This window comes from Panthera onca, chromosome A3, assembly GCF_046562875.1.
Source record: "Panthera onca isolate mPanOnc1 chromosome A3, mPanOnc1 haplotype 2, whole genome shotgun sequence".
Classification (NCBI taxonomy): Eukaryota; Metazoa; Chordata; class Mammalia; order Carnivora; family Felidae; genus Panthera; species Panthera onca.
Window position 1 is genome coordinate 113,421,371 of NC_138341.1, and position 18,935 is coordinate 113,440,305.

Below are 18,935 nucleotides of genomic sequence, written 5' to 3' on the forward strand. Positions count from 1 at the left end.
GCCCTTCAGTGGGGCTGTCTTAAGTTCTGATGTCATTCTTGTTAGCTGAATTGTAATCATGGTATGTAGGATGAGGCTTTGCACATACCAGTCCTGGGGGCTGAAATCATTACCCCCAGGTTACGAATGAACAGAGTGGTCTTCAGAGAAGCAAGTCCACTTGCTCAAAGTTGCACAGCAAGGAAGTGACAGAGCTGGGATGTGAACCCAGCCAGTTGGGCTCCAGAGCTCCTGCTTTTAGCCCCTGGCAGCCTGGCCTTCGGGAGTGATGGGAGCCTGTGTTGGGACAGCCTGTTTTGGCTGAAGACTGGATCGCAAGGTTCTGTATACTCGCTGCAGGCAGACATGACAGGCTGGCCGGCCCAACCTCCCCCTTTGTCCTCACCAGTGTGGCAGCCTCAGAGTGGCCCGCCCTCATCAGGACAGGGTCTCCGGGCCCCTGGCTCAGGCGCTGTCTGGGGTGTGGGGAGCGTTGAGCTCTGAACAGTGGAATGCCATAAACCGGGGAAGGAAGCGGGTGGGCGAAAGAGCGGCGGGGAGATAAAATGTGGAGGGTGGAGGAGCCTGAGGAAGGCCCGGCCCTGCGGGTGGGGGTGGCGGCCTTCCCTGGGGGCAGGGAGAACAGAGACCGGAGGACCAGCAGGTGAAGAACTTCCTGAAAGCCCCTCAGAGCTGCCAGACTTGGGCGGGAAGGGGTGGCCTCTGAAGGCAGTGGGCTCCCCTTTCCTGGAACCCCACGTGACATGCACTTCTTGGTATAGAAGGGATTCAGAAATTGGGCAGGACACGCCCTTTCAGCACTGATATTCCAAGAATCTAAGCTGCTGTGATTAAAAGCTCTGGAATATTCTTAAATACCACTGATTCTACCATTTCAGAATTTGATTTAGCCTGCCTCTGCAAGACAGCTGGGCACCCTTCCCCACTCTGACCTGCTGGGGAAGGGGGGAAAGGGTTGGGATCCCCTTCTGGAGACAGACAAGCCTCCAGGAAGGAGGGTCCCTTAAGCAGAGTCACATGGGACAGCCCCTGTCCTCCAAGAGCTATACAGTTAAGGCAGCAGAGGGGTTCCCTGCTCCTGCTTTGCTGCGTGGCCTTGGGCACATCACTTGCCTTCTCTGGCCTGGGTCTGGGCCATCTGTACTGAGGTGCTCTCTCTGGGTTGGCCCCCGCATAGGCATTCTGGATCTCTGCTAAGCACTGTCCGCTCCTCCAGGTGGGGGTGGCCAGGCAGGAGCACAGGGCGTCTGTTGGTCATGGAAAGAATGTGAGGGCAGGAGGCCCAGTGGGTGGGGTCCTCCGGCTGGGCAGCAAGCAGAGGGCAACATGAGATCATGGTGTCTGGGCCTCCTGGTCCAACACCTCTGGAGATGGGATCCCTTCCAGGCAGTCTCCCATGTCGGACCCTCCCCTGGGACGCAGACTCAGAGTCAGGCTGCCCTTCCTCCAGCCCCCGCTGGGCAAAGGAAGTAAAATCAGGACCCAGAGCGATGGGCACACTTCCAGAATCATAAAGGGAGTCCAAGGCAGGCACTGAGCCCTGGGTCCTGCTTGGGGATTGGAGCAGAGGGGCCTGTCTTCACTTCTTGACTATGTTGGGGGTCAGAGAGGGACGTGGAGAGAGGGCTCGTGCCCCTAGTGGATTTGTGCACCAGGGTGTGGTTGAGACTTTTTTGCATGTTCTCCTCAGGCACCCCCACCCCCCACCCCAGTTCAGATGCTAACCTCCTCAGAGGATGGCTGGAGCAGGATGCAGAGGCCGGGGCTCCCTGACGTCGGGCCAGCCTCCCCATCTTCCTACTAGTTCAGGACACAAGCTGGGAAGGGACTGGGGTCACCAGGTCTCCACAGGAATGCACCACAGGGAACAGTGCCCGCCAGAGGCCTCTTTCCCTGACCCAACTGAGAAAGAACTCTTACCCCCCTGAATCTGTTTGTCCCTGTCTCTGTAACTGTTTGCGCATTACACACACACACACACACACACACACACACCTCAGAACAAACCCACACAAGCGCCTCCTTCCCCTCTCCTCACCCATGCCTTGCACACCCAGGACTTCCCCCTACTCCTCACCCATGAGGCTGCCTAGACGTGACGAGACAGAACAAACCCTCTCTCCTTCTCCCCATTGCTAGATGGACTCCAGGCTGGGGTCCCGCGCACGTGGTGGGGAGGGCCTCCACAGCTGGCCAGGCATTTTCCCAACCCCTTCCGGTCACAGTGAGCCCCCACCCTGCAGGTCCCCCCTCCACCCTGGCGGCTCTGGAGTCTGTGGGAACCAGACAGTAGGGACTGTCCAGCCAGGCTCGCTTCCTCCCTGGCCCCAGGGGACCTGCTGAGGGAGGACAGAGCAGCAGAGACTGAAATCAGCATGGCCGCCTGCCCGAGTGAGGGCCTCTGGAGGCACTGTGCTGCCTGCCCGACCAAGGGGTCTCCAGACCCCTGGGTGTCACCTCGTGGGACAGAAGACCCTCAAAGCCCCTACAGCAAATGCCAGAAAGGGGGTTTCCCCAGTATCCCTGGCCTCTCTCTTTTCTCCCTATACCCAGGATCCAGATGGGGCATTGAGGCTCCACAAGGAAGCCCTGTGCCTCAGCAACGCTGGTATTGAAGGGGGTGGGGACACTGAGGTTTCAGGTCCCTGAGTCTGTTCCTCTGATAGGGGCCACGAATATACCCCCGTCTTTTGCTTCTGCCGAGGGGAACGGCCAGAGGAGGCCAAAAGTCAGGGCTCAGTCACTTCTGATCTGTATCCAGGACAGTCACACTTCCCCCATAAGAGAAATGCTTTCTTAAAGAGTCATCAGGGGGCCTTGGAGAGCTGGGGGCTCAGGGAGGTCCCCCATTCATGTGGAAAATGCAAAGGGACTGGGGTCTGCCTTTTTGAGCCTTGGGCTCCCTGTCTGTGCAAAGGGGCAAGGGTGCCTTGTTGGCATTGGCATTCCAGGATTCCAGAAAAGCCTCTCCCACCCTGGGGGTCACCACCAGCTCTCCTCCCATGTGCCACCCCTGCTTCCTCACTGCGGGTCAGGGGCTGGGGGCATAGCCACTTATTTGCCATCTGGGGTCGGAGCTAATGAGCCCCGAACTCTCTGAGCCTCAGTTTCCACCACTGGAAAATGGGGATAACATCCTGAATTGCATAGGGTCTGGGGAAAGGATATACACAAACCCACGGCAGAATAAATGCCACAAATGGTCACAGTTATTATGACCACTGTTAATGGGGGGGGTGCTGAGTCACAGAGTTTGGGGCTGGAGAATCAGCCCCTCAGGCCAGCCCATCTTCACCCCCTGCCTGGTATCTCTTGGCTACACTCCTTTTCTCTCTTCCCTATTCCCTGCTCCCGCTTCCTCCACTTTCCTGGGAAACTCCCTGAGAAAGTCCCCAGCAAGAGAAAGCCTCATATGGGACATTTCCACCCAGGATCCCCTGACTCTGCCCCGCAACCCCACAACCACAGCCACTGCACACAGAGCCAGGCGTCCCAGCCCTCAGTCCCCAACCATCCAGCAGGCTGACCATCATCATACTGCTTTTATTGGCCCTGAGAGCCACAGAGTAAATCCCACGGGGGCCCTGCCTCCCCTCTCCCTCAAGTCTGTCCAGAGGCCCTGGGGCCTGGCTGCGTGTTCGCTACTCCAATCTTGGCTTCCTGTCCCAGCTGTCGTTGGCTTGCCAGGCCCGGGTCCCTTGAGAGTGCCCCAGATCCTAGAGTCAGGCTCACCCTGCAGGGACTGCCCGAGGCCGGGCTGGCTTCACTCAAAGAAGAACATTCCTGGTGTCCGGTATAGGCAGGGGGTCAGCCCCAATGGGTAGCTGGAACCTCCCTGGACAGAGAAGCTGCCTGCAACCCAAGGTTCCTTGGGGTCAGCTGGCAGGGGCAGCGGGGCCCGGAGTGAGGCTGGAGGAGTGGGTGGTGCAGGAGAGGGGGCTGCTGAGGCCAAGAGGTGTTCAAGGCCTGGGTCAGTCCCCATGCAGAAATTCAGTGCCTGCAGCCGGCACTGGTAGCTGCTCCCAGCGCCCGCCTCTGGGGTCAAGATGGGCGTGGGGGCCTTACTGAAACCCTCAGCCTCAGAGAAGCCAGCAGGAAAGCCATATGCTGGGCACGGGGAAGACGAGGGGGCCACAGGGAGCTCCCCCGGGCCTGCAGGCTTAGGTGCGGGCATCTCTTTGGGCTCCATGGGTGGCCGAGGCCTGGCGTCCGTGGTTGCAGGGCACACGGTAGCTGGCAAGGCCCCCACCAGACCCCCGAAGCTTAGGCCCTTGGGCTCTGGCAGCTCCGGCGGGAACGGGCACTGCCTGCCAGTTGTGGCGTCGGGGACTCCCAGATCCTGGCTGGTCACTCTGAGGGGTCCACGGCGTGCTTTGGCAGGGCCCTTGGCTCCCTCGGCACCTGCTCGCCGGGTGAAGCGTCGGCGTCGGCGCAGGAAGCTGCCGTGCTCAAACATGTCGTGGCAGTCGGGGTCCAGCGTCCAATAGCTGCCCTTGCCTGGCTTGCGGTCATCACGGGGCACCTTGACAAAGCACTCATTGAGTGACAGGTTGTGGCGGATGCTGTTCTGCCAGCCGGGCCGGTTGTGGCGATAGAAGGCGAAGCGGCCCATGATGTAGCGGTAAATGCCGCTGAGCGTGGCCCGCTGTCCTGGGGAGCTCTGGATGGCCATGGCAATCAGAGCTATGTAGCTGTAGGGAGGCTTGGTCGGCTCAGCCGCAGGGGCCAAGGGCCCAGGCAGGGGCTGTTGCTGCATGCTGGCCGGTCTGGCGGCGGCCGGGACCACAGAGGGGCCAGGCACTGCGTCCAAGGCTGGTGTCCCGCACAGCCTGCCCCGGCTGGTTAAAAGGCTCACTGGCCCAGCCTCCCAGCCTGGAAAGGCAAAAAGGGGTGGGCCCACCAGGCTGCCCTCCCTTCCTCCCTCACCCCGCTCCCCTAAGGCCCAAGAGGGGCGGGCAGGGAGGCCAGGACTGGGAAACTGCACAGCTGCCAGGGGTGAGGAGATAGGAGGGAAGGGACTGAGACCCTCAGCCCACATGTGCTGGGGGGTGGTGGCTGCAAGGGACAGGACATGCAAACCGAGCGAGAGACAGAAACAGAAAGAGACAGAGGCAGTTAAAAACAGAGAGAAAGACACAGAGAGGTAAAGACATAACAAGAGAAACAGTGACGCACACAGCGAGACAGAGGCAGAGACATACCTAGAGAGACGAAGGTAAGACAGAGACAGAAAGAACAGACAGAGCCAGACACGCACGCGCGCACACACGCTATATGGAGACAGTTAGAGTCACCGAAACAAATAAAGCTACAGAGACAGAGTGAAAGAGCAAGAGACAGAGACACAGGCACAGACGCAAGATGTGTAGGGCAGAGAGACAGAGAGAGATGCACACTGATGAGAGAGACAAGAGGCAGAATCAAAGGGGCTGATCTAGAGAACTGGGAGTCCTGTGGGAAAAGCCCCAGGGGCCCTCAAGTCCCCGCCTCCAGCTCCCCTTTTCTCCTCTCCTTCTCCTTCCGGGCCTGGGGTCTCCTTTCTCCCTGCCCCAGACCCGCCCCCCTCTCCCGGCAGTGCACAGCCCTTGAGGTCACAATACTGCTACCCTCCTAGCTCCGCGGTGTGTGAGGGGCGCGGCCCCATGGAGGCGAGGAGAACCGCCAAACCCAGTATTCTGAGCTCTGGCGCCCTCTAGTGACCGCTGTGGAGAGGACGGCCATCTAGGCAGAGACCTCCCCCCTCCACCCCTGCCCACCTCCAAGAGGCATTTCGAGCAAGTCCCTGACCCTGGCTGAGCCTCAGTTTCTCATCTCTAAACTGGAGCTGGCGACTCTTCAGCTGTCCATACTGTGGTGAGGATGTAACACGCCCCCTTACACGGAATCCAGCAGCCTCCAGGAGTTTAGCACAGAGTAGGGGTTTAGACTTGGCTCAGGAATGTCACTCTGGACTGAGGCTCCCCACCAGCTGCAGCCTTGCACCAGCAAAGCCTAGAACAGTCCGGATCCAATCTTAAGGATGCTCTCCATGCTCTCCCACCCATAAGTAACCAAGTCAGAGGATACCTACTGTGTGCCACTCTCCAAGTCAGCCTCCTGACAGCTCAACTTCCCTCTCTGCATTTACTCCTTGCATTTACCAACCCTGCTCCAAAGGCCTTTGTGGCTTCTTTTGAATAGATGGGGAATCTAAGCCTCAGAAAAGTTAAGTGACTTGCCTGAGGTCACACAACTAGTGAATGACAAACCTGAAATCTGAATCCAGGTTTGAATCTAGGATTCTATAACTCCTTAACATGACCCCTTCTATAGAAAAGGAGCAGGGATAGAGGACAGTCACTGGACCCCCCCCCCCCCCACGGAAAACAGGCTATGGACCCCAAGAGAGTAGAGACAGGCTGTTTTGTCTAGTACTGGCCTGGAACAGAGTAGGTGTTCAACCAACATTTGTCCAATGAATAAAAACCAGTGATCCGGCTGATTTCTGTCCTTTGTCGAAGCATACAGCTCACTCCCTCCATAAAAGTGGCTTATTAATGTATCACTAAAAGAGATTTATTATGTTGCCATCTGTAGGAGAATGCCTATAAAGTCAGAAATCAAAAAAGGTAAAAGGTCTGATATCTGGGGCAGAAAGTGACTTTACTGACAAGGCAGGATCAATTGCCTTTATGGTTGATGGGGTTCCCTCCCAATTCTCAAGGACTGCCTACAAACTGCCATTTGCAAAAATCAGCAGGGCTTGGGGGAGGGACTGGACCCCTCCCTCCAACTTTGCCTTCTGCCTTACTGCTGTGTTTAGGGGTCTGGATCAGTTTCCCCAAAGATGGTTATCTACTGGTGCCAGTGGTTCAGTCATCAGCCCCCCATCCCCACCCCCGCCCCATTCAGGCCAAGTTTTCTGCTGTGGGACCCCTCCCTGGCCACATAAGAATACAGACCAATGGTAGGTGGGAGGAAGGTTCTGGAAACTCAGAACCTCTCAGAGGCCAGGCAATTCTGTTACTGTCTGGCTTCATGCTAATCCCTAAGGATCTAACTGGTAAACCCAACTTGAAGCAAACCTTCTAATGAATCAGTTGCAGGTAAAATGGGCACTCAAGCAGACCACTGCAGACCTCTTGTGCTCTCAACAAGAAATGAAGTCTTGTTTCTGCCGTAACTGCTGTTTCCAGAACCTCAAGGTCTAGTTTGGTTTCCTCCTGATTTCCCAGGCCCAGCTGCTTGCTGTCTGCCCACGCGCCGCGTTCCAGGGCTGCATCTCTGCGGCGGGGAGGTTGAAGGGCAGGGATCTGCTTCCGCTGTCCCCACCGACCTGGGCGATGAGCGGGGGGCAGTCCCAAGTCCACTGGCTCTTTGGGCAGGTCTGGGATGGGGTCCGCTGGTGGGGAGGTGCTGACTTCTGAGGGGAGGGGGGGAGGAAGTGACCCCTTAGTGCTGACTCAGCTGTGGCAGCAGGTGAGTGATACCATCGGAGATGCGGGGCTGGGGACCCGCCTTGGCCGTGGCACCGTGGTAGTGGCGCTTCCAGTGCAGGAAGAGCTCGCGGGCGAAGACGGGCTCCACCTGCAGGGGGCGTGGGGGGTGGGGTGGGCAATGAGCCAACTGTCTCCGTTAGCGCCCCCCTACATTCCGGTGGGAAGTCACAAACCTAGTGTCAGTCCTCACCCCACCGGCATTTCATTATTTTTTTTAGCGTTTATTTATTTTCGAGAGAGACAGAACGAGCGCGCAAGAGCGAGAGAGGGGCAGAGAGAGAGAGAGAGAGAGAGAAAGAGAGACAGAGGATCTGAAGCAGGCTCCACGCAGACAGCGGAGAGCCTGATGTGGGGCTCCAACTCATGAACTGTGAGATCTTGATCTGAGCTGAATTCTATCGCTTTAACCGACAGAGCCGACCTCCGGGCGCCCCACCCCACCGGCATTTTACATGCAGGGTCTTACAGATCAGAGGGTCATCAGGTCAGGAGCTGAGGACTGGAGGAAATCAGTAAGGGGCTGTTTGGAGGCGACTGGAGGGTGTGATTCTTCTCTGGAGGTGACTCACGTGGGCCATGATGAGTCGCTCCTCGGGCTGGTCTGGGGGCCCTGGGTACTCCTCGCCAAAGCACAGACGGATCTGGTACTCAGGTTCCTGGTGGCCATCCTGCAGGTGGGCGCGCAGTTCTACAGGGACCAAGACTGGAGGCTTGGGAATCCCACCTAGTGCCCACCTTGTGCTCATATCCCATGGCCATGTCCTATAAGGCTTCATTCCCATTGTGTGCCCATGCCCTGTGCCCACTTCCTCGTCCCTATACCCGCCTCATGTCCCACGTCTGTGCCCACTTCCAGTGCTCATGCCCTGTGCCTTGTGCTCCTGTGCTCACTGTCACACCTTTATGCCCACCCCATGCCCACTGCCATTCACCTGTGCCTATCTTGTGCCCAGTGCCCAGCCTATGTTTTGTGCCCTATGCCAATACATGTGCCCAAGTCTTATGCTTATGCCCCACACCCAATGCCCCAAACCGCCCCGTGCCTACATTCCCCATAAGCCTATGTCCACATCTGTGCCCAAGCCCCCCCCCCTCCGCCTATAATTCGTTCCCACTCCCAGTGATTATGTGTCACATCCCTTGTTTCAGTGCCCATCCCAAGCCCAGAATCCCATTCCCCTGCGCTCACATCCTGTGTGCCCACTCGCCGCTGTCCACGCCCCTTCTGCCCAGCCACTCTGTCCCAAGCTGCCCGCGGCCCCACCGTCGCGCTCTTACCCTCGAGGAAGCGGCGCGTGTCGAGCAGCTGGCAGGTGCGCTCGCGCTCCAGCTTGTTGGGCTGCGCGCGGTGCGGGGCGAGCGGGCCGCGCCAGTACACGCGGCCCCGGCACAGGCGCTTGGCGAACACGCCCTCGGGGGCCACCCACAGCAGCACGCCGCGTTCCAGGTGTCGCAGCAGGCGCTGCAGCACGCGGGCGCCGGGCGGCGGCTCCGGGAAGCCGACCTGCGCGACGCGCGGTGGCGGCCCCAGCAGGCGCTCGGCCGCGTTGACTGCCTCGGGGCTCAGGCGGCAGCCCTCGGCCGTGCGCGAGGTGGCCTCCCGCACCAGCTCCGCGCCGTAGAACAGCCGCACGTGCAGCCAGCAATCTGCGGGGCGGGCAGAGGGGGCGCGCCGGGCGTTGGAGGCGCCCGGCACTGCACGCCCTACTCCCCTCGCCCTCCCCCCCACCCCCCAGGCCCCTCCAGCCCACACCTGGGGAAGTTTTGGTGCTCCCTCCGGATAAATGATGATGAGGATTCTAGTAGTAGCAGTAGTAGGACTGGCACCAGTTAAATAGCAGCAGCTTCCAGTATAAATGAACTGGTAGCTCGAGCTCCATGGTCAAAAGCATAGGGGCCATCTACTGGGGTACAACTACATGGCCATCTACCTGGTACACCTGGGGCAATGTACCACGACACTGGGGCCTTTCCAGTCCTAACCGCTGGTAGTCTAGGAGCTTCTTCCCAGCAAACAGTTTAATGCTGATAGAAACAACACTCCATATGAGGGGCCAGGGGGATGCTCAATGGTTAAGGCTGGGGGGTCTGCAGCCAGGCCTTTGCATTCTGATCCCCTCACTGCTACTTAGCAGCTGTGACCCCACAGTAACCTTCCCAGGACTCCTCACTGTCTGATTTGGGGCAAGGTTCTTAACCTTGGAGTGCGTTTCTGCATCTGTAAAGTGGGGACAATGGCAGTATCTATCTCACAGGCTGTGGGGAGAGCTTAGAAAGATGCCTGGCATAAACTGAGCCCTCAGCGAACATGAGCTGTTGTTGTTACCAGGGCTGGGTGCTTTGGGTGAAGGGGCCTAGTTGGCCTCACCCCTTGGCCCTCCCCACTTCTGGGCACCTGCCTGAGGGGAAGGCCTCAGATTCCTTACCGGGGTTGCTGAAGTCCTCAGAGGGTGATGGGCTCCAGCGGTGTGTGGGGTCCTGCGCCTGGTACCCTAGGAAAGGGGGGGAAGCAGCCAGGAACAACTTGCCCTGGGTCCCTCGACCCCTGAATCAAGATCCTGGAGGAGGCCAGGGAGGAAGTAAGGGCAGGCGAGGAGATCCGGTCCTTACTGTGGTCAGCCAGAGGGCCTGGGACAGCTGGTGGCAGGGAGCCCTGCTGGGCCAGCCTGGGGGGGCCCTCCTTGTCCTTATCCTCTGTGGTTGATCTGGAGCCATCCTGGCCATTGGGAGAGAGGGTCATGAGGGTGGGAGAGGAGACTGTGAGCCACCGGAGTTCCCAGACTGTGCTCGCTGGGGCAGAGGGAAGTCTGGGCAGACTGAGGCCAGTGGGGTTGATGGAGACTTTGAGGTTTCAGAGCTCAAGACCCTTTCCCTCATAGAAGTAAAGAGAGTCGATGGAGGTTGTCGGGTCAGAGGTGAAGCTCACTGTGCTAGGGAGAGACATGTGAGGACAGAGTGAGCAGGCAGGGGACAGAGGCGATAGAGATGGGGACAGAGGTGGCAGAGATTAGAGGACAGACATGATAGAGATGGGGACAGAGGTGGCAGAGATTAGAGGACAGACATGATAGAGATGGGGACAGAGGTGGCAGAGGTGGGGACAGAGGTGATAGACATGGGGACAGAGGTGGCAGAGATGAGGGGACAGAGGTGACAGAGGTGGGGACAGAGGTGATAGACATGGGGACAGAGGTGGCAGAGATGAGGGGACAGAGGTGACAGAGGTGGGGATAGAGGTGATAGACATGGGGACAGAGGTGGCAGAGATTAGAGGACAGAGGAGATAGAGGTGGGGACAGAGGTGATAGACATGGGGACAGAAGTGGCAGAGATGAGGGGACAGAGGTGACAGAGGTGGGGACAGAGGTGATAGACATGGGGACAGAGGTGGCAGAGATGAGGGGACAGAGGTGACAGAGGTGGGGATAGAGGTGATAGACATGGGGACAGAGGTGGCAGAGATTAGAGGACAGAGGAGATAGAGGTGGGGACAGAGGTGATAGACATGGGGACAGAAGTGGCAGAGATGAGGGGACAGAGGTGACAGAGGTGGGGACAGAGGTGACGGAGATGGGGACAGAAGCGAGAGTGATGACAGGGGCGAGGGGTGAATTGGGAGGAAACAGGGCGGATGCAGCCGGCGGCGGAGCCGCAGACGTTGGAGGCGAAGGGAAGGGGCCGGTGGGGCTGAGGGTGGTACTAGAGGTGGAGTAGAGGTAAGAAGAGGTCGAGCTGGCAGGAGAGACAAGGGATGGTGACGAGGCAGCAGCTGGAGAAGAGGACAGGACAGACGACAGTGCCAGAGAGCACCGAGGGCGGAGGTGACTGAGCTGGCAAGGCTGCAGGGGCTGGCAGGACAACTGGCCTGGTCTGTCCTGTGGGCCACCAGCTCCGTCACATCTCCAGGGGGCTCCTGCCGGCTCCGGAGGATGTTCTTCTTCCCAGGCGGGGCGCAAGTCCTGGCCACTGGATAGAGCAAGAACGGCCGGTTGTTTCCCGGGCCTCAAGGGGAGCCCCCAACAGAGGTGCTCCCACAAAGAGTACCCCAGCTCATGGCATGATCCCAGGCAGGGCCCACTTCTCTCCAGGCCTCAGTTTCCTCCTAATCCCTTCTAATGGGAAGATAAACCAAGGAGGTCTATGGGTCCTTCTGCGTTTACCAGCGCATGAGTTTAAGCTCCATAAGCCCACCGTTTCCCAGTTTACAGATGGGCAGGGTAGGCTCCTTATTGCCCAGAGAGCCATCCTCGGTTACTACCTCCAGGGGCAGGATCATACCTGGGCCATGGGCACTGCCGGACACAATCCGGTAGACCTTGTAGGGGTCGGAGATGTCCAGCTGGCTGCGCTCACGCACCTCACAGAAGTCAGCACTCTTGTTGAGGGCACAGCGGAGCCGGGTCTTCCATGTGGGGGGGTCCTCCTTGTCAATGCCCTCTAGGTGCCTGCCCTTGTGTATGGCCCAGGCCTGGGAACGAGCAGGGGCACGTGGGGAGGAATAGCCTGGAAGAGGGGGCTGCTGCCGTGTGGATGAATGAGGGTGTACCGTGCCTCTCACCCTTCTCTCTCTCCCTCCAGGCCTCTGTCTCTCTGCCCCTTCATCCTTTTCACTGTTCTTCCCTCCCTCCCTCCAACACATATTCCTCGAGCTCCTACTGTGCGCCAGGCCTGAGCCAGGAGCTGGAGACCAAATGGGGAACCAGACTGACATGGTCCCTGCTCTCCAGGAACTCAAGTCTAATGAGAGAAAACAGCTTCAGACAGCCAAGCAGGAATCATTATATTTCAAGTGATGGATTATGATCAATTTTTTTTTTGATCAATTTTTAAAAATAGGATGATGGGATAGAAAATAATGGCAGTGATGTGCTACCTGGAAAACCAGAAAACTAAATCCTTACCTCTTGCGACATACAGAGTGGACGCCAGATGGTTAGAAAACCAAAGGTTAGAGGAGAAACTGTGAGCTCGTGGAAGATAATGTGGGAGAAACTCTTGTAGGGGCAGAGAATACCATCCTCAACAATTTCAAAGGCGGGGACCAGAAGCCAAACATTTACAATGTGTGAAACCGGCAAGGGGCTAATTTTAGAATATACAAGGAACTTTGCAAACCAACAGGAAACAGAGAGCATCCCCTAAAGAAAAAGTTCTTATCAAAGGGCAAGCCCGGGTGGTTTAGGGAGGAGGAAACCAGAAGCCCGTGAGCATATGAGAATGTACTTAAACTCATTAGTGTCACAGAGATGCAAACAGAAATGTGAGCTATCACCCACAAGCCGACAAAACTTAGTGAGTTGGATAATGCCAGAAGGTGGTGGGGATACAGAAGGTGGTGGGCCTGGGACAGTGCAGAACTTCTGGATGGTAATCAAGCATGCCTAGTCAAATGAAGTCTAAATATACCCTGTGAGCAGAATTTCTAATTCCAAAGGAATGCTCACAGAGGCTCATGAGGAGACCCGGGCAAGGATATTCACGACAGCGTTGATTCTGGTCCTGGAAAGCAAACTCATATCCACCCTTGGGAAAGTGGGCTGGGGGTGTGTGTCATGGTACCCAACAGGGAGTCTGTGCAGCATCTAGAAGCATCTAGGAGCAATAAATTAGATGCACAGGGAACAAGAATAAGTCTTCAGCGCATGATCCGGAGCAAAAAAAAAAAAAAAAGAGTAAGGCACAGAATGAGATCTATAGACCACATGAAGTGTATACGGTAAGAACACACACAAAACAGCAATGCCCACTCTGCAAGAAACCGTGCAGACCAAAGATATTCTTTATACACATTAGAGTGAGTGACTCTTGTGGTAGAGGCATTAAATAAATAAATAAATAAATAAATAAATAAATGAGGGGCTACTTTAGAAGGGTTGTCAGAAATGCCTCCAGAAGGAAGTAGCATTTGAGCTGAAGCCTGAGTGCAAAGGAGGGAGTCCGACAAAGAACTGGGGGGAGGGTGGTCTGGGTAGAAGAGCAGCAAGTGCAAAGGTCCTGAGGTGGGAAGAGGCTGACAGATTCAAGCAAGGCCGGTGTGGCTGGAGCAGAGGAGCCACAGGGGAGGAGTGTGGGAGATGTATTACTTGCCCTGGTCACATTCAGGGCTGCGGGGGTTTTAACTGATGAATCCCATTCACTCGTTACCCCCAGAGGTTCCAGGCCTGGTGGGGAAACGGACACCAAACAGAAAAGCCAGCTCCTGTGTTGGTGCCACTTGCCTGTGGGGAGAGCTTTCAGGCTTGATTTTGTTGTCGGCAAACAGTGCCCAGAATACCTAACCTCGTGTGGTTGTGAGGGGTATAGAATGAGTGGTCTACGTAAGGTGCTTTGCACGGTGCCTGGCACACAGTCAGTGCTTATTTATTGCAGTTTTGCTTTTCATTCTATTCAGGACATAACTGAAAGTTGGCCTGGGCACAGGGCACAGAGTGCTGTCACCACGATGAAAGAGGGGCCTTTGTTGTGTTCGCTGTTGTGACCTCCACACCTGGAGCGACCTTGTTCGGCCTCGGCTGGGAACGTGTGTGTCTGGGGGCTCAAATGTTTCACCATTCTGCACATGCCTGTGGGCCACAGAAGTGTCTTGAGTATTGATTTTGGCCTTGCCAATACATGTTAACGAATAAGCCAACTGGCAAATGCGGAATCCATGACTAATGAGGATCAACGGGCCCATGGTGAGGCAAGGGGAAGAGGAACTAAGAAAGAAGAGACAGATTGAAGCTGGAGCACGGAGATTCTCAAAGGCCAAACTTTATCCCCTGCGCTTAGGGGCACAGGAAGGTGTGAAGCCAGGGGATCCCTTGTGTGGGTCAGCGGTGGATTGAGGGAAGGGGAGGGCAGCCCTCAGAATCTCTCTCCTCTCCGGGGCCCCTGGGTGGCTCAGTTGGTTGAGCGACCAACTCTTGGTTTCGGCTCAGGTCACGATCTCGCGTTTCATGGGTTCGAGCCACACATGCATCAGCGGAAACTGCTTGGGATTTCTCTGTCTCTCTCTGCCCCTCCCCCTGCTCTCTCTCTCTCTTTCTGTCTCTCTGAAAATGAATAAATAAACTTAAAAATTAAAAAAAAAAAAGAATCTCCCTTCTCTGAACAGCCCATGTAACCACCTGTTCAACAGCTCTGTGGGCCAGTCACTGCACTCAGTGTCACTCCCCTCGAGTAGCTGGAGGCAGTCTGCTAGAGAAGACAGACTCATACAAGGCACTTATGATGCACAGGGAAAGTTCCTCCAGTGGAGGAAGCAGAAGGAATCAGAGATGGCTGGGGGAAACCATTGAGCTGGACAAATGCATTCAACAGACGAATGCATCAGGGAAGGTTCTGGAGGGGATGTTTAAGCTGAGCACATGGGAGTTGGCCGGGAGTAGGGGGAGAGGCGAGGGTGTTCCAGGTAGGAGCAACAGCAAGTGCAGAGGTCTAATAGTGAGAGAGACATGAAGCATTTAGAAACTGAAAGAACTGTCAGGCCAGGCCTAAAGCTGGGGAGGGCAGGGTGGGGAGAGGTGAGGTCAGGGAGGAGCAGTTCATGCGGTGCTTTGAAGCCTCGGTAAGGAGTTGGGACTTTATCACAAGAGCAATGGGGAGCTATGGCAGGATTCTGAGTAGGGGAGTGTCAAGGCAAGATTTACATTTAGGAAGATCTCTCTGGATGACTGAGGGGAGAGCTGAGAGGCAGGGGGAAGCAGGGAGCTCTGTGAGGTCACCCCGCAATGGTCCTGCTGAGAGACGGTGGGAATGGGTCCAAGCAGACAATTGCAGAGAAGCTTTTGTGGGAAGATCCAGCAGACCTGGTGATGGAGTGCAATGAGATTGGAAGAGAGGGGAAAGGCCAGGGTCAGGTGCCTGGTTCTGGGGTCTGGGTGACAATCGGGGCCATCTTCCACTTGGGGAAACACCGAAGTTTGTCGAGGCGAGCTGACGAGTGTGGTACTGAGGGTACGCTGAGTTTGAGAGTTCTGGGGGCCATTAGACCAGCACACCTGGGGCTTGGAGGGGAGGCTGGAAACTGTAGGGCTCATGTTAAGGCTGTGTGGAGGGGGAGAGGGGGATGAGCAGGGAGGTCCTGGAGCCAGCGCTGAGAGCACCAAAAGATGAGGGGGTGGGTGGATGCTGAGGAAGGGGAGTGGCAAGGTCGGAGGAGGAAAACGGAGCAGGGGGTTGATGGGGGCAGATTCTGGAAACCAAGTGCCACCGTTTCAAGGAAGAAGGGTCCACCAGGCCCAAACTCACCCAGGCATCAAAGATGACGGTGATGGCATCCTTGGGTTTGGCAACTAGTGACGTTAGCAAGGGTGGTGGGGAGCCAGATGGGGGGGGGGGGATGGGGAGCTATGAGTGAGGGAGTTGATGACCAGGAACTTCTTTCCAGGCCCTTCATCCTATGAAAGGAGAGGGGAGGCCTGAGAATTGGGAGCTGCAGGTGGCTGTGGGGGTTGGGGTGGTGGCGGCTCTTGCTTATTGCTCAGGAGAGAGATTCCAGAGTTGAAATGTTGATAGGAAGGAGGCAGTTTGGAGGAAGTTAATGATGACTGAAGCAAGCGAGGGAGGGCATCCCTGGAGGAGGTCACTGGGGTGGGGAAGCACAGAAAATGTCCTCAGGCTGCTGGGATTGGTTTGGGGGGGGGGGAGTTGGAATCCCCTTGGGTGGCATCTAACTTCCCCCTGGAGAGGGAGGAGAGCTCTCCCTGGGGGAGGTGGGACGGGGCAGGTCTTGGCAGCTCTGGCTGATTGTAAGAGGGCGTCAGAGGGTCTCTCGTATATGCGGAACACTACGGCAACCTAGAGACCGCTGCGCATAAGGGGAGCGAGTGGCTCCAGGTCGGCGTCCCGCGGTTCCCGCCCCCTTACCCTGAAGAGCGCCGCGTCCTGCTGCGCCTGGTAGCCCTGCTGGGCCGCGTGTTTCCAGGGGATGCGGAAGAGGGTCTTGCCTGCGTCCTCCCAGCGCAACCCCGCATAGCGCCCGCTCTCGATCTGCGCCACCAGCCAGTCGCGGAGGCGCTGGGGACCCCCGGCCCCCGCCATCGGTCGCCTGCCGTCGGGAACCTGCCTCTCCTCCCTCCGCCAGGGGTCGCCGGCCATCCGAGCCGCCGTGCGCCGGAGGGGCCAGGTCCCGGGGAGAGCGGGACCCCAGCGCGAGAGTGGATCGCGAAGCCACCTGGGTGGCGCGCGGACGCGGCGAAAGTGAAAGTTCTGGAAAGACGAGTTTCGCTTTCCTTTCTGCCCCCCTCACCCGGGAAGCCTTATCCTTTCGCCCCTCCCTGTGGTAGCCTGGCGGCGCGAGGGGGCAGAGGCACGGTGAGACGCCAAGATCCATTGGAAGGTAGGGGGTGGGTAGCCCGGGATATGTCCGTCCCCAGAGTGGACGGGCACCCAGAGGCGTCCATTGCCCCGCCCGTGCACCTGTTTTCTGTTCTTCCCAGCCTACGGGACCTAGACTGTAGAGGTTGTAAAGCCATAGTGCTTCTTAGACTAACTCCAATCAGAATTGAGAGGCAGAGACTGGTTTAAAATGTACACTCGTTGCCTCCATCCCAGACCCGCAGAATCAGGCTTTCTGGGCAAGAAGCTCAGTAATCTGCATTTAACAAGTTCTCCCAGGGGATTCTGATCCAGGTGGTCCAAGGGTCACCCTTGGAGAAATAGCTCCTTGAATATTGGAAGTCCTCATCTGCTGATGCCTCACTACAGTGTTGGCCAGGCTAAAGCCTTTCCTGCAGGGTCTCAGTTGGTTCTCACAACGGCATGGTGAGGTGATAATTACGCATTTTATGATTAAGAAGAATAAGGCTCAGAGAGGTGAAAGCCCTCTGGGTTCTATAACAAGGTCATAGAACTAGTATGTGGGGGCAGTCAGGATCTGAACCTGTGTCTCTGTGTCCCCAGAGCCCAGGAACCTAAACAGTTCCCCACACTGCCTTCCAACAGCTTACGCCTGGAGTTTACGGACACCCCCACCCAACCCCGCAGAAAGTGTATGCAAATTTTTTCATGCCTATGCATTTTCCAGGGCTTGTGTCTTTCATTCAATTGCCAAAGGGGGGTTGCGATTTGAAAGAGGTCAGGCAGTGCAGCCTTTGCTGTGCACATGGGGAAACTCAAACTCCGAGGGAGCACAGAGCTGGATGCCCAGTCAGCATTGACCAGAGGCTGGTAGCACTGTCCTTCATGGGCGCCTTGAGGGTCAGGGGGGCCTTCTTTATGCTCCTCACCCCTCTGTTCTCACATGCCAACAGCCACTCAGTTCTGACACCTCTACGGGTGTGGCCAGGATTCAGACTCACTGTAGGGCTTCAGTGGGGGGCCCGAAGCATTTCATAGGATTGAATCCAAGGGTAATGACGACATCTAAGTGCGAAGCTGAAGTCAGTCTCTTCATATTTCTGGGTGGCAGAATCATAGTAACTAGGAGAATGGCGTGCCTTCAACTTCCCAGCCTGACTGCTTGGATTCAAATCCCAGCCCCACCACTTGCTAGCTGGTGACCTTGGACACCAACCTGTTTCCTGAGGAGCAGGTTGGGCAGCAGGTGAGGATTATTTCCTCCATCCTAGAACTCCCAGTACTGGCATCTGGGCCTCCCCCACAGCTCTGAACACAGTCTTGGTGCATAGTCTCTGAACAGTGCTTGGTGCATAACAGGAACCCCATACAAGTGGCTATTAGGTCAGGGTTTTTTCAGACCCCTCTCAACCCCAGTTGAAAGTAACCTTTAGGTTAGGAAAACTCAGCTCGGATGACCTCTGTGTACCCTTGGGGTCAGTTTGCTGCTTTCTTGGGCTGCCCTAAAGCCTTCTCTCCTCAGTGGCTGCCCTGGGGCTTTCAGCTCTAGGTGAGCAGGCTCTTAGTGGGAGAAGGTATTTGCAAATGATCTATCCAAAAAGGAGTTAATATCCAAAATATATAAAGAACATATTCAAGTTACCACCAAAAAGCCCCAAATAATCCAAATAAAATGGGCACTAAGGAACTGCTTCTTAACAACCACCACAGGGCACAGACTGCCCAGGTTCAAATCCAGCCTCCCCTACTCTAGCTGTCCTCAGGCAAGCTGCCTACCCTTTCTGAGCCTCAGTTTCCTCCCGAGGATTAAGTGCACTCATGCATGTAAACAGGCAGGCATGAAAAAGGCACTCCCCTATGGCTTACTAGCTAGGATCTGTAAATAGGGAAGAGGAGGGAGCTGGTGAGGAAGGGAAGGGCTCAGAGGAAGAAAGAGGTTCAGGGAGAAGGAGGGGTTCAGGGGCCTCTTCAGGAGGCCAGGGCTCCGGGGACGGGTGGGGGTGGGGGGTCAGGGCAGCACATGGAGTCTCGGAGTTCAGCCCTGCTCACTGCAATTTATGGGAGGTGGCAGGCTTCAGCCCCCGGCAGAGTTCTGCACCCCCGCCCTTGCGGAATGATTAGGAGGAGCTCAGACAGACAGCTTCTGTGTCTCTTTAATATCCTCCAGGCCCACCT

General features: G+C 56.7%; 2 protein-coding genes and 1 long non-coding RNA gene across 6 annotated transcripts; 1 reads left to right on the forward strand and 2 right to left on the reverse strand.

The window, feature by feature from the left end:
- Nucleotides 1-3,523: 3,523 nt before the first annotated feature.
- On the reverse strand, nt 3,524-5,745 carry FOXS1 (forkhead box S1). The gene has a single exon (XM_060614891.3). The coding sequence runs from the start codon at nt 5,036-5,038 to the stop codon at nt 3,764-3,766; it is 1,275 nt and encodes a 424-aa protein (XP_060470874.2). The 5' UTR covers nt 5,039-5,745; the 3' UTR covers nt 3,524-3,763.
- A 792-nt stretch (nt 5,746-6,537) lies between these two features.
- LOC132666770 (interferon regulatory factor 4-like) lies at nt 6,538-18,901 on the reverse strand. 4 transcript variants are annotated; one of them, XM_060614877.2, is made up of 8 exons: nt 16,329-16,502; nt 11,757-11,946; nt 11,344-11,444; nt 10,089-10,194; nt 9,905-9,970; nt 8,757-9,125; nt 8,048-8,166; nt 6,538-7,566 (listed from the first exon to the last, which is right to left on the reverse strand). In XM_060614877.2, exons 1-8 carry the CDS (start codon nt 16,500-16,502, stop codon nt 7,432-7,434), a joined length of 1,260 nt encoding a protein of 419 aa, XP_060470860.2. In that variant the 3' UTR covers nt 6,538-7,431. The 4 variants fall into 4 exon arrangements, 3 of the variants coding, with proteins under 3 accessions (XP_060470860.2, XP_060470840.2, XP_078300294.1); XM_060614857.3 differs by lacking the exon at nt 11,757-11,946 and having other exon boundaries at nt 16,329-17,004; XR_009604834.3 differs by lacking the exon at nt 11,757-11,946 and having other exon boundaries at nt 7,452-7,566; nt 8,048-8,146; nt 16,329-18,901.
- Nucleotides 10,368-11,042, forward strand: LOC132666795 (uncharacterized). Its single transcript, XR_013554545.2, has 4 exons — nt 10,368-10,475; nt 10,564-10,670; nt 10,759-10,865; nt 10,954-11,042. It is a non-coding gene; the product is annotated as an uncharacterized LOC132666795 (long non-coding RNA).
- Nucleotides 18,902-18,935: the final 34 nt, after the last annotated feature.